The sequence below is a fragment of the Gopherus evgoodei genome, chromosome 12, assembly GCF_007399415.2.
Source record: "Gopherus evgoodei ecotype Sinaloan lineage chromosome 12, rGopEvg1_v1.p, whole genome shotgun sequence".
NCBI lineage: Eukaryota > Metazoa > Chordata > Testudines > Testudinidae > Gopherus > Gopherus evgoodei.
Genome location: NC_044333.1, coordinates 12,053,815 through 12,068,416, shown reverse-complemented (window position 1 = coordinate 12,068,416; position 14,602 = coordinate 12,053,815). Strand labels below are relative to the sequence as shown.

The following is a 14,602-nucleotide window of genomic DNA, read 5'->3' as shown; positions in this document are numbered from 1 at the left end:
GACCAACTTGAAAATGTTAAGTGCTTTTCAAATAGATACAAAATAGAAAACTGGAAAAACACAAGAAGAATAAACAAACTGGCATGAAAACACTTAAAGAGAGGCCCATCACAGTTAGAAAAACTAGACAAAGTTAATACGAAGCCTGAGTACCAAAATCCAGGACTACTGCATGTGTTGTAATGAAAACAGCCTCTCCACTCCTTTTGGGGGGAAGTGGAGAAGGGGGAAAGTGTTAATTTTATCCACTGTGTGCAGCAGCCAATGTTCAGGTCTCCTCATTGACGGTAGGTTGCAGTATAGCACAGCACGTCTTCAAATCTGAGCCCACTCCACTTTGGGGTGCATTGAATCCAGATCCAAATAGTACAGCTTGAGCCACATCTGTCACCAAAGCAATGTCACGCCCATCATACGAGAAATGGACTATACAGACACACACCCGTTACTGTATGTTATACAATACAGGGGAAGGGGCGTGAGTGATTTCATTTTCCTTAGTATTTTAAGTGATGTTTGGAAAACAAGAAATATTCAGGGCCAGATCCTCAGCTGGAAGTAAATGGAGCTATGCTGACTTCACGCCAGCTCAGGGTCTGGTCCTCAAATTGTGTTCTGCATTTACAGACTATATTTGTGTATTGCTTTTGGGGGATTAAATTTACACAGCTGCTATTTGGCTAGCCACAAAGATATTTGTTTGAGACCAGATTTTCCAGATTACTTATATAAAAGAGACAGACAGACAGACAGAGACAATGCTTGCAGGATGATGAAAGATGGAAGACAATTTACAAGGAAGAGGAAAGCCAAGTTTCCTTCTTCTTTCTGCAACCCCCTGTTGAGGAGCCTGGGGCCCCTGCTGGCTCTACTGAGTGTTTATGTGCTTAATCCTTGTTATTGGGCCTCTGGGAGATTTGACAGCTGCCCAAGTATCAGTTCAGTGTGTTTCTGAAAGAGCCTGGGACTTATGAATATTTTTTCCCCATGAAGAACAGCAGCAAATAAAAGTCACAGATAAATTGCACTGTTCTACAATCTGCTCTGCCACTGGATCAAAAGTCCTAATGTAAAAGGCATAAGGTCCCCTCATGCCAAGAGTTTATAAGGCTCACTACTGCAAGGTGTTCAGCACCTCGTGAGAGGCTTCCATTGCCAGCAACCCCCGCACTGTGCCAGATCAGACCCATCAAGAATGCAGATAGAAATGTTGGTTTGAAGGGATCTGAAGGAAACAGGGCCTGCGTGCATTCCTTGTTGAAAGTCCAGCAGCACAAAGCTTGATACTGTTGGCTCCACGGCACAAAAAGCAAGTGATTGACTTAAAAATCAGTGTAAATGGCAGCTGTACTTCTGTTCCACAAAAGGAACAACAGTGGGTGCTTAATAAAACCAGAGCCATCAGGAATTCTAGTCCAGGAAGGAGGTATTTGCTGCTTTGGACGTCATAAAAAGTTTCCTGAAAGTTACATCATGTCTGGGGATTCACTTAGTATTTCTCCTTCCTCTCTGTATTGTGCAGTAACATTGAAAGTCCATACATGGAAGAGAAAGTGTAGGAACAAAAGTTAGAGTAATATAAACAGGAAGGAAGCTTGGAGTGCAAGACTGGCTACAGCCTCCCAGCCTTTTTGGTAATGGTACATAAAAATTTAAATACTAAAGGACACAGTTAAACTGAATCATGGCATGAGTCAGAAGTGACTCTATTGAAATTAGTAGAATAACATTGATGTAAATTGTAGACGAACCCAGCCCCATTGTCTCTGTGTTGCATCCTGTTTGTTAATACAAGGAATATTTTGCATGGAACCTTGACTTTTTAGTGACTTGTGTAAACTGCTTCTTACTCCTTATCTTGATCCTCACAGCAGCTAATTGGGTTAACACAGAGGATTATTTCAATCCAAGGTTCAGATTTAGCAAGGCCCAAAAGCACATGTCTAACTCTAAGACCATGCTTAAATCCATCCCTCTACAGCATGTGCTAAAGTCTTCTTATAGCCAGTGAGACTTAAGTGCTTTTGAATGGAGCCAAAAATACAGAACTGGCGTAAGCAGCTACAAATCCAGTGGCAGGACACGCAGTGACAAAGAGCCAGTGACCTATCAAAAAGCAATACAAGGACCTTGGGGGGTCAATATGGCATTCCCAAGTATAGTTTATTTTTAAAATATCCTTGTGTTTAGATTTTGTACAACTTTTCCAACAAGTGGGATGCGGAGTGTTAGCAGCACCAGCAGCTGATAGCAATACATCTTAGAGGTTTTTTTGCTCAACACACACCCACGGGTGTTTTAGCCTACGGCTATATTTGGCAGATTCAGCTAAACCCAAACATTCTGAGTCTGTGAGGTGCTATGTACTCTCAGCTCCCCTTACCTTCAAAACCTCTTGGGACTGAGCCGTGAGCTTTTCATTTCTCAGTGTGACACTTGAGAGCAGAGATGTTTGAAAACCTTCATAAAACAGTTAATCTGAACTCCTCTGCCTAGTTTAAAATCCAGGCATTGTCTCTGGACACGGGCTATATACAGTCTGAATAGATGAAGTGTGTGGGACTTAATGACTATAATAAAATAATTCTTGGCCCTTTAAATGAGTGAGAATGGAAGAGGAATCTCTCTTAGAAGTCCTATTCACAGCATGTCAATCAGACTCCAACCTCTGATGGAAGAAAGCATCATATAAACTGTAATTACAGCCCCATGCAATAAACTCTCCTATGGGAAAGGACAACATTCCATAACATCTAGCTTGTTAACTATTTTTAATTCTGACTGTGCAATCCAAATTAACCCAGCACTAGTGGGAAGTATATTGCCACAGCACAGCAAAAAAATCAATTAATCATTTCTGTACTCTGTGGAAGTTCAATAAGCAACCAGCTCTCCTCTAATGCCACTCTGCACATACTTAGGTTTTGCTATTGCTTTAGATTTTGCCTCTTTGTTGAAATAGTCCAGTCCTTGACAGTATCCCATGCCTTGGTTCTTGATGGGCTGGGAAACATTTATGGTTCTGTAGTCATGGAGAGTGATCAGATATTATTTCAATAGATATCCAAAGCTAGTTCTAACTGTACAGTTCTGGCATGTCACTCAACTTTTCTCTTTTAAACTGAGCAAACACATCTAATAATTTCCATCTCTTTCTGCAGGTATGGATTGACGCAGCCACTCAGATCTTTTACTCTTTAGGAGCTGGGTTTGGAGTTTTAATTGCATTTGCTAGTTATAATAAGTTTGACAACAACTGTTATAGGTAAGAGAGTCTATTTCTCATTACTATTTGATAATGACAATTGATTTTAAAAAGCTTTGATTTCAGACTCACTTTACTTACACTCTGACACCAAGGTTCCAATAAAATACATCTCTACCCTGATATAACACGATCCAATATAACACAAATTTGGATATAACACGGTAAAGCAGTGCTCCAGGGGGGCGGGGCTGCATGCTCCAGTGGATCAAAGCAAGCTCGATATAACGCGGTTTCACCTATAACGCTGTAAGATTTTTTGGCTCCCGAGGACAGTGTTATATCGGGGTAGAGGTGTATCTGAGAAATTTGAAATATGTTCATTTCTTGATACATATTTCACAATTCAAGAACTCTATTTTCATGTTAGCTTTGGATTTTTTTTAACTTCTGATTTTATATATATATAATGCTATCCTATATAATATACCTATAATATAATAAAATATATCTGTTTTATATAATAGTATGTTATACAGGTAACAGGTATATTCTATTATTTATTATTATTTATTTAGCCAGTGGAACTGATAATTACAAGCTAATATGCACCAGTGTGCTTCATTCACTTAATTGTGATTTTATTATTGACAGGCATTCTGGATTTGCACGTGAGGACCAACCCAAAACTTGAACCAAACTCACCCAAATTACCTCTTTGCTGGAAGTTTGGCAGTAAGAACCTGCAAAGTTATTGGCTCTCCTGTGCAAAAGTACAGGGTTAATTCTAGACATTAGACAGCTGTGTAAACTGCAATTATATTTGTCTTTCACAAGTAGCACTAGAGACAACAGAGAATATTAAATGAAATCTGATTGGTCCACAACCCCAGAGAAGCAGGAGGATGTTTCCTCCTTTGTTCAAATTTAATAGAAATGAGGGTTTTAGAGTCAAATCCTAAAGGGATTTTATGTTTTGGGATTACCTATCTGTGATTTTTTTCAGTAGGCCTTGATTTAGCAAAACACATAGTTCAAATTCAACATGTGCATATGTGCTTTGCTGAATCAGGGCTATTGTGCGTAGAGGTCCCAACCAGGGCTGGAGGTCCCATTGTGGGAGACACTGTACAGACAGATAGCAAGAGACAAACACTGTCACTTTACACTTTAATGTCAATTGTTTGAATATGTGTTTTAATTGTTCTATGTGTGTCTACTATGCTGCCTTATTGAAAAGACCTATAGAATGGAACTAGCTGAAAAACTTTGAATTTTGAAGGGATTTTACCAATCAAAGGGATACTTTTTTGGTACAAATTTTAATTAAAGTGACTCCCCAAGGACTCCATTATTTTGGCTAGTTTGGCCTTAAAGGACTCACGTTCTGGGGCATTTCATTTGCCTAGTGTTTGTGTGTATGTCAGCATTTGTGGGCCAGGCTGACTAGTCTCTTTGAAATGCCCTAGCTACGAGAAGTGCAAAAAGCACGAAGAGTGACAAGTAAACTCTAAAATGTCTTTGAGGTTTAATAATGCATTGCTTGTAAATCCAATTTAGGATTTTTTTCAAAAATATGGATTTTAATGTAGAATATTTTTAATGCAGAAAGAGAACAAAAATGGAGTTCCTGTAATATAGCCAGAGGAATAAACTGGACTGACTGAAAATACCCATAATAGAAAGCATCAGAGAACATCACTGCTTGTTAGATAGCCCTGTACTGGGCACTAACAGTTACCTACAGTAGCTCCTTTTGAAAATACCTGTTAGTAAAAGCTAGGAAGCAAAGGGCTTGGTGGTAACTATAGAAACAGCCCTGAGTGGTGCATAAGCCACACCATCGCAGAAGTAGACGGGTAGCAGCTAGCTGCTGGTATAGGCAGCACACCGAGCATCAGCTCAGCAGCAATGGGGTAGAACCAACACTCTTCCCATTTCCCACCCATCTCCACCAGCCTGCCCAGAAGGGGAGAAAGTGGGCATGAAGCCCATGAAGGGGTATAAGGGAGTCCTTATTCCCTGCCTCAGCCAGTAGCCTAGTCACGGGTCTCACCAAAAGGGCTTGCACAGACACACAGTGACACTTGAATGGTAAGCCTGGTTTAGAAAGATCTAATATTTGCAGGAATATAGTAGTGTATATTACCATAAAGAGGAAAATGGGCGCCTACATTGCCTTTAACAAACACACCTGTAGCAGTCTATAAAAAGCACAACAGACCATATAGATTTTAGTTTGCTGAAATGATCTGTTAAATTTGTTCAATTCTCTGAACACAGGGCTTGATCCAAAGCCTTTTCAAGTCCATGGAGAGACTCCAACTGATTTTAATGAGCTTTGGACCAAGCCTGCTGTAACTTTAGATTCACAAGTGGGTTTCATGTTAGGTGACATTAATGTGGGTAATGCTGTAGTGAAAATGACACTTGTAATAATAGCTATTCTCCAAAGTGGCAATCATTGCATTCTACAATTAGGTTAACATTAATCTTACAGATTTCTAGGAAGCCTGGCTTTAAGACGTTTCCTACATAATTGTTTTATTTTGTATCCTGAGTAAATTTGCCATGAAACAGAAAAAGAAATACACTCTGGAACTTAAAAAAAAAATGCCTTCAGGCAATACCCAAAATTACATTAAACTGTGCTGAGCTTATTACACTTGTCTTATGTTGTTTCCCAGAATCACTCTTGCTGTATTGTAGAGTGATCTGCAGTGTTTCTAAAATATTATGTTTTATCTTTAATCCTATAACAAGCTTCCATTCAAAGACAATTGACACTTAAATGAATCCATTCTTTGGTAAAATACTGTGGAGTATGTCAGTGACATCTTTATTACATTGGCAATGCTTTACTGAAGTGGAACAAAACAAATTTAAATTAGCATTATATTTCCAAATAAAAGGCATGATTCACCACCACATTATTCCAATTGTTTTATGCCAGTGGAAGTCCATTGAAATCAATAGTTACGCAGGTGTAAACCTACGGCAACACAGTGGCAAATCAGAGCCAGAGAGTCTGAAGCGCTGAAGCATTGCAACACAGCATTTTGCCAACTTCTATATTTTGCATGTAAATCTGTCAGTTTAAAGGGGTAAAGTGTGTGGGATGATCATGCAAAAGGAAAAAGCTACTTGCATGTGAATGCTCTGTAATTGAGGGAAATGGTAATGATGACCTTGGCCATAATATTTCAGATACTTAGCAACTTTTGTCCTAAAGGAGTCCAAATAATTTTAAAAGTATATGAGTCTGAGTTAGTCCTTCCTCTTACGTACACGCTACTCTACAGCAATCCGGTCAAATCTGGGGTGCAGTGGGGTAATTAAATTTGACAGAGGTGTAAACTGTAGCTAAGGCAAACCCTGTCATTAACAAAAGCACTATGGTGTGAGTGGTGTCCACACACCAGAGACTGGACCTCGATTGTAAAGGTCTTCTCCAACAGTAGACTGTCTGGAACTCATTATATCTACTTCTAAAACAGATCTATTTTGACAACCCTGTTGTGGTTCGTTCCCTTTTAACCAGGGGCCCATGAAGCCTGAGTGTTTCGTACTTAAGGCTGAAAGCATTGAACAATCCTCTGTGGAATGGAGTTCATGACATGACTAAAGCCAGTGAATCATATTACTTACATGTTTCACAAGGCTTGTCTTTATGCCACTTGTCAGGATCATGACCAGGACGTCGGCAGTTGGGTCTATCAGTCGGAGTCATAGGGGTTGCCTGGTCTGGGGCTTAGCACAGAGCCAAACTGGAGTCAAGGATCAGTGTCAAAGGACAGCCATGGACGTAGATGGGAACAGAGCCAAGAGTCAGACACAGGGATCAGAAGACCAGTGCCAGAGCCAATGGGCTAGCTGGAGACATAATTGGGCAGTTGAGATGGAGGTCAGAGCCAAAGACATCAAGGATGGGGAAGGGCCGGAACTGAAGTAGGCACAAGAGGAGGCAGGGCATGGGCAGGCACAGGCTGGGCAGGAGAAAGAAAAGGCACAGGAAGCAGAGTCAAGCACTCTGGCCACTACTTGGCCAAAGGATAGCTTAGCTCTGCCATCCCCTCCAGTCAGGAAGTACAGTCAATGAGGCAGGGCAGCTCCTGCTAGGGTCAGCTATGCCCAGTGTGTTGCTAGGAGACCGATCCTGCTGCAACTGGCTCCCCGATGCCACTAAACATCAAATATTCACAGTTCTGGGGAATTATCACGTTGAGGTGGAATTTTCTCCAGTGCTCTAGGGGAGCGTATTACCATAAGTTTGCATTGAAGAGCTGGCTAAACTTAAAAAATAAAAAATAAAGAAGTCTATGATGGACAGATTTGCTAGAGAAAATTTGAACAGAATAGTTTACAGCAAACAGCCTGTGAGATATATTTGCAGGTTTCATTATGAAGATGACAGCTTTGCAAAAGACAATGAGGTTTATAAAATCTTGCCGTTACTGATATTTAACAATGGGGAGAAAAGGGGGAAACATTGCCAGCCTCTGACTCATGAAATATCTAACAAATTGCGATCACATTCTTCGCATTAATGTACACAACACAAATAAATTCTAGAGCTAGTGCAAAATGGGGGGTGGGGAGGAGCAATCTCCTCTTTTTGTAAACATTTGGAATGTCAACAAAAAATGTTCAGTGACATTTTGAACTTCAAAATCACATGGCCAGTTGTAAATATGTGCATTAGGATGGGGCTGGCATTCCAAATTAATGTTGACAACTGTGGCCAGATTTAATTTTGACATAAATGTACATAACTCTATTGAATTCAAAGGAGGGTTGTCTGCTTACCCCAGGGCTGAATCTGGATTTTCCTTTGTGAGTCCTGTCATTGATCTAAAACAATAGTAGATTAATAATAAAGTTATCAGCGTTTTTGTCAGATTCATGACTAAACTGATGGTTACCTCTTTATATTTATACAATGATGATGGTTAGGTCAGATTCTCACTGATGTCCATGGGAGTTTTGCCATTGATTTCAGTGGGAGCCAGATGAGGTCTTTCCAAGCATCTTATCTGAAATGCCTGCTTAACTGGAAGGATTGATGAACAGATTCTATGCAATACCTTGAAAATGGCATCAAAGTTCACTAAAATGCATACTTGGTGTTATCTGAAAACATTCACAAGAGTTTATAGGTACGGATTGGTATTTGCTAGTATTCATTTCCTCATGTAGCCTTTTGTTCACATCTGGTTACTTCCCTGTTCCATTATTGCTGCCAGCTAAGACCAACTTACAATTTAATATAGTTTTTTAAAATTTTTGAACACAGATTAATTTCAAAACAATATAGGAAATAACAGTGGGTCTCTCCCAGCACAATATGCTCGTGTAAGCTTTTGATCATCAGGATGATTACTTAATTTGGCATGTTTCTCTTTTCCATCCAGAATTTTATCATAACAACACAATTCCTACCTACTTCCTAAACTGTTTTTCACTCAATTTTCTTCTCTCTCTCTCATATTAGGGATGCTTTGCTGACTAGTACAATCAACTGTGTCACAAGCTTCATCTCAGGATTTGCAATTTTCTCTATACTGGGCTACATGGCTCATGAGCACAAAGTGAAAATTGAAGATGTAGCCACTGAAGGTAGGAAGTTCATTTTACTCCAGATTTACTGGAGTGCTTCTCCAGTGCTGTCTTACAAATTTGTTTATGTTCATTTCAAATTAAACAAGACAAAGAAGCCCACCTACAATGGACCCAGCTGTGGCCCTGATTCAGAAAGCTACTTAGGGTACATCCACACTGCAGTTGGGAACATGTTTCTCAGTGTGAATAGACACACACACTAGCTTTGCTTGAGCTAACACTCTCAAAATAGCAGTGTAGCTGGATGGAGCACAGGTGGTGGTTGGGGCTAGCTGCCAGGGGTTAAGGTATTCACCTGGGATATGGAAGACCCTGATTCAATTCCTCCTTCTTCTTGGTAAGGGCAAGGGATTTGAAGGAGTTTGAGGGGTCCTTGACCTCTCAGGTGAGTGCTGTAGCCACTGCACTCAGGGATATTCTGATGTGTCTCTCTTTCAGTCTCTCTAGTTGAAAGGATTCCATTTTGCATTTAAAAAATTAAAAATTAATTGGACCAGGTAAAGTGTGAGACTGATTCTGTAGTTGCAATGTCTAAGTACTTCTGTGCATCTGGGCCTGAGACTAGCTTCAAAAATCTAACTGGCTTCAAGACTGAGCTTGATAAATTTATGGAGGGGATGGTATGATGACTACCTATAATCACATGTATCCGATCTGCAACTGCTAGCAGCAAATATCTCCAACAGCTAGTAATAGGAAAATAGATGGGGCGGGCTCTGAGTTATTACAGAGAATTCTTTCCAGGTGTCTGGCTGGTAGGTCTTGAACACATGCTCAAGATCTAACTGATCACCATATTTGAAATCAGGAAGATTGGCAGAGACTCTGGTGCGGGGAGGTTCACCTTCCTCTGCAGCATGGGTCACTTGCAGGTTTAAACTAGTGTGAATGGTGGAGTCTCTATGACTTGAAATCTCTAAATCATGATTTGAGGATGTCAGTAACTCAGCCACAGATTATGAGTCTATTATAGGAGTGGGAGGGGTGGGTGAGGTTCTGTGGCCTGCAACATGAAGGAGGTCAGACTAGATGATCACAATGGTTCCTTCTGGCCTGAAAGTCTATGAGTCTAAGTTGTTCATATATTATGGTGAGGGACACCAATATAAGAATCTAGGTAGGTCAAATCTTATTTTCATGAACCTTTTTGCAGCTTTAAAAATTTAACAAAAGCAGAAATGAGTTTTTCTTTCCTCTTGCTTTTCAGGAGCTGGATTAGTTTTCATCCTTTATCCAGAAGCCATTTCAACTCTTTCAGGATCAACATTTTGGGCAGTGGTATTCTTCATAATGCTTCTCACACTAGGCATTGACAGTTCTGTGCGTATCTTCCATGCCTGTCATTTTTCCTTTAATAACATTTTCTGGTAATAAGTACAGAGGCACCAGTCTGATTCCACTAGGTTTCAGAAGCCACATGCTTGTGCTCTCAACGTATCTGTTTTCATACTTGAGGCCAATATGCCATATAGCATTGCACACAGCAGTTTGTTTAATCACAGATTCACGGTGTGCAAAAGGCTTGGGAGGGCCAACTAGTTTACGATTCTAGGTTGGGCTCAAGCAGCAAAAGCTATTACACTTTAAGGATATGATACCGCATCACTGAAGCTAATGAGAATTTTACCATTCATTTCTACAGCAGCACATTCAGAGCCTAAAAATGAACTTGGAAAAAGCACAGAAATGAGATGCTGAATTGCCTGCCTATGGTTCCGTACTATTTAGTATCAGAGATTTGTATTTCCCACAACATCCTAAATGATACTCATGACACAAAGGCTGAGGATAGCATCTAATTATATCTTTGATTTCCTATAATATGGAACTGTATTAAGATACCTTCCTTACAATAATAGTCTCATTGTGATACTTTTTTAAAAATCAGTTTTATTTACACTATTATTTTGTGTTTGTTCGCTGTCTTGGCAAAAGGCAACAATGTAATCTGTACGTTGACAGATAATAGATATTTAGGAATAGTAAAAAATGAACACTAAGATATTTTAGATTTAGCGTCCAAACTTCATTCAACATGAAGGAGGAGTATTTATACTGTCTACAAAGTGAAAATATATTGTCTTGGGATAAAAAAGATAACAGAAACTTCAACCCTAAATTAAATATTCTAAGTACCCTAACTTGTACCACCTTGTTCTTGCCAAAGAGGCATCAAGATTTCCTTTTCTACTTAACATAAAAGCTAATTTTCTTCTGGAAAAAGTAAATAGGATCTTCAAAGAACAGAACTCTGAACAGTCTAGTCAGGTTCATAAGGATATTTTTACAATTCTAAACTAAAAATGGCCAGAAAGAAAGTTAACTAATTTTCAAAGATAAAAAGGGACAAGAGAGGGAACAAAGCTGAGGGGGAAGAAGAGATCACACAAAGGAGCTTTGATTGTCCTTCAAATACTTGCAGATGACTTATTCTAGCAGGGATCTGAGCTGTGAAGTTCAGCTCTAGCTTTGAACTCTTCCTAACTCTTTAAATTCTGGATTTCACTTCAGGCCTGTTAGCGATTAGATCAAGTTGTAAAATTGAGATGCTGGAACCTTATTCTAAAAACCTGAGGCAAAGACAGATCTGGGGTTCCAGTCTGGAACTATTTGTACTGTAAACAAACATGAAGGAAGGAGAAGAGTAGATTAAGGTGCCAAGAATGACCAGTAATAATGAGTCAAAATTAAGAAAAGTAAAATCTAGATTTTATATTATAGGTTGAGCTCTGCTAGGCCCAATCTTGCAAACATTTAGGGACTTGTTTAACTTTACCATGGTAAAGCACATATATAAATATTTGAAGCGTTGGCACCTTAAATTGTAGAATAATAATTTTTCAATGGAAGGGGTCAAATTATTCAAAGTGGATAAACTATGGTAAATCTAGCATTTTCTTGTTCTTGATTAGGCTTGGATGTTTGCCTATTTATTTGCTGTTCAGAATTATTTTCTCACAGGAGAAGAGAAGGGGATTTGTCAACATACTACACTGAACACTTATATCTTAGTGACATCCCACCACACAGTCACAGGCCTTTGAAGACACTGACATGCCACTGAGAGAAGACCAATCCAATGTGTGACTCCTTCGGTTATAGAATCTCCTGTTTCAATTGACTAGCCAGACATATAAAAGTATTTACCGCATTCAATGTCATTGCCATCTACATGCACCATCAGCAAGTCATTCATTTTATAGAGACATGCAGAGTTTTAGTTTCATCACCCTGCTATCTGGAGCACAAACATGGCCATTAAAAACAGCTGAGGAGAGGAAACTAAACAGTTTTCAGTGTCAGAAGTTACAGCGGACTCTTAACATCCATTGGTTTGATTTTTGTCAAAAACAAGGAGACATTTAGATGATCCTGGCCAGCTGCCGTCTTGCACAAGTTGAGAACAAGATGACACTGCAATGGTGGGGTCATGTGCAGAAGAAGGTATGGTTTTACAGAAGTTTTGTAGAGTTGAGGCTGAAGGAAGCAGAACACAAGGCCAACTATGAATGAAGGAGGTTGGAAGATGCAATTTTGAGAGATTTAAGAATCCTAAATCCTCCCTGTCATGAGGTGCTCTGCTCACTGCTATGTAGTGTCTTTGTGGCCCATCTGGGGATGAGCTCACACCCAGTCTGATGCCCCCTCCTTCAGTTTCTCGCCCTATGATCTCTCACTCTTTTTCTGGAGTCACTCCCTCATCATCATTCAGGGCGCTCCCCCTTCATGGCTTGGCCCACCAGTCAGGTTACTATCATTTTGTCCTACCAGGGTATCAAAGTCCCATTGAATGACTGTCCCAAGCAGTCTTCTGCTCCATTGTCTAGTCTGTACCACTTCCCCAGCGAAGGCCTACAATATCCTAAACCTTTCTGCTGTTTCCCTGGGCTGCTTCCTGCTTTGCCTCTATCAGGCTCCTTCTTCACCCATCTGTAGGTACACCCTTCCCTCAGGCCCAGAGTCTCAGGGCTTCTGTTCTCCCGCTGGTTTGCGCCTTTCCTGCTGTAAGCCCAAAGAGCAACTGCAGGCCTTCTGTACTGCAACCCTCTTCTTGCTCTCTACTTCCTGGTTTTATAGCAGCTTAGCCTTTGCCTTGCCCAGCTGGTCTTCATCATCAGCTAAAAGCTTATCAGCCCTGACTCTCCACCAGGTGCAGCCTGTCACAGGGTTAATTGGCCCTTTTCTCTCGTCAGGCTTGTGTGGGATAGGCACCCCACCCCACACCCATGCTGACTCTTGCCAAAAGAAGTCTTCCAGGGGACCATTCAAGATGAATTCCATTCTATGCACCACCACAGCTACATCAAGTTGCTGCCGCTCATAATTATTTACTGGTTTTATGCAAGCAACTGTGGGGCTGTTTGCAGACTGTGTTTCCCTTGATTACCCACTCTACAGGCTGTGAGTTGGGTCACCTAGGACATTTGGTATTGTTACTTATCCCTGATTAGAAACTGAAACAAAAACAAAAAAACAGAAAGAAAATAGAGAAATAATGCATCAACACCCTTGTTCATGAACAAAGCCCCTTATTGACGTATGGAGACATTTTTCTGGAATGCCCCCAAATGTTTATGGAAAGAGAAACTTTCTCATGAACGTGTTAGTGGACAGCAAATTAAAAAGATTAGGAATTAGAGTGAATGTCTGTAATGTTCTTTTCAGCATGCAACCATCTCTACATAGGACATTAACAACGGGGATGAACAAAGCACTAGATTAGGAAGCAGTCCTGAATGAATAGATGGAGTAGAGAATCTGAAGGCTACTTTTCCACTTCTAACTTCTCTGAGTCTCTCAAAGTAGCCATGTAGTAAATCTTTGTGACCATGAAAAAATATTAACCCATATTTAAGCAGTGCACTGTAACCGTACGATTCCTGTTGATGCTTACAGAAGTCACATGGATAAAACCCCATACTATGCTTTGACAGTTCACTCGACTGTCAGATTAGCTAAAACAATGTTTGCCCTTCCCTCTGTAGCCCTCTGGTTTCGGAAGTGAATCATTCAGATACTACCGAGATTATTCTCAGCAATTGATTTGAAACAGAGATGTTGTTCTCTCCAATCTGCTGCCCTCCCACTCTCTCCTAACCCCCAAGTATTTGCCACATTTCTCTTCCATGTGCAGGAAATACCCTATACTGAGCCTCCCCCACTGCTTGACTGATTCTTAAAGAAATTAAGATGGATTGTTCATCCCTAGCAGGAGCAGGCTTGGCCTTAGGGGTTGGTGATTGGGTGATTGCCCTGGGCATGAGCTTCCAGGATCACCAAAGCAACAGCAGGACTGGCATGAGAGGGAGGGGGAACCACTGCTTAGCTATTTATTTATTTGGTGCTCAGCTGTATGGGGAGTGCCAAAAATACTTTCCCACCTGGGCAGCAAAACACTGAGGGTTGGCTTGGATTCATTCTGATCTCACCCTATGAAAAAAAAACCCAAAATGTTTGCATTACAGCACAGGACAAAGCTCGTGATCAGGAACCTGTACCCTACAGCAGGATCAATGAAAGCGTGAAAAATATTTCAGCTGCCACAGTCAATTTCTCCCAACAGCAAAAAATGGCTAACATATAGTGGTTACATCCAGAGGGCAAACTAAAATTCTTCTATGGTATTATCAAGAATTTTTATTACTATAAAATTCTAAGCACTAAGGGTTGTCTCTCTATCCCCAGTATACAGAGGTAACAATGTCGTTTGACTTGCCACATTGTTTAGCTCTGCTCTCCATTTTATTGTTCCTTATCAATAAAAACAACAGCCACCAG

The 14,602-nt window shown here is 40.4% G+C and overlaps 1 protein-coding gene across 1 annotated transcript in view; it reads left to right on the top strand.

Moving 5' to 3' along the window:
• SLC6A2 (solute carrier family 6 member 2) overlaps positions 1–14,602 on the top strand; it is a 108,037-nt gene that overhangs the window by 52,418 nt on the left and 41,017 nt on the right. The window contains exons 7-9 of the mRNA XM_030581993.1: positions 3,162–3,265; positions 8,697–8,821; positions 10,032–10,144. Of these exons, the coding sequence (XP_030437853.1) occupies positions 3,162–3,265; positions 8,697–8,821; positions 10,032–10,144 (342 nt within the window). The remainder of the gene's footprint in view (positions 1–3,161; positions 3,266–8,696; positions 8,822–10,031; positions 10,145–14,602) is intronic.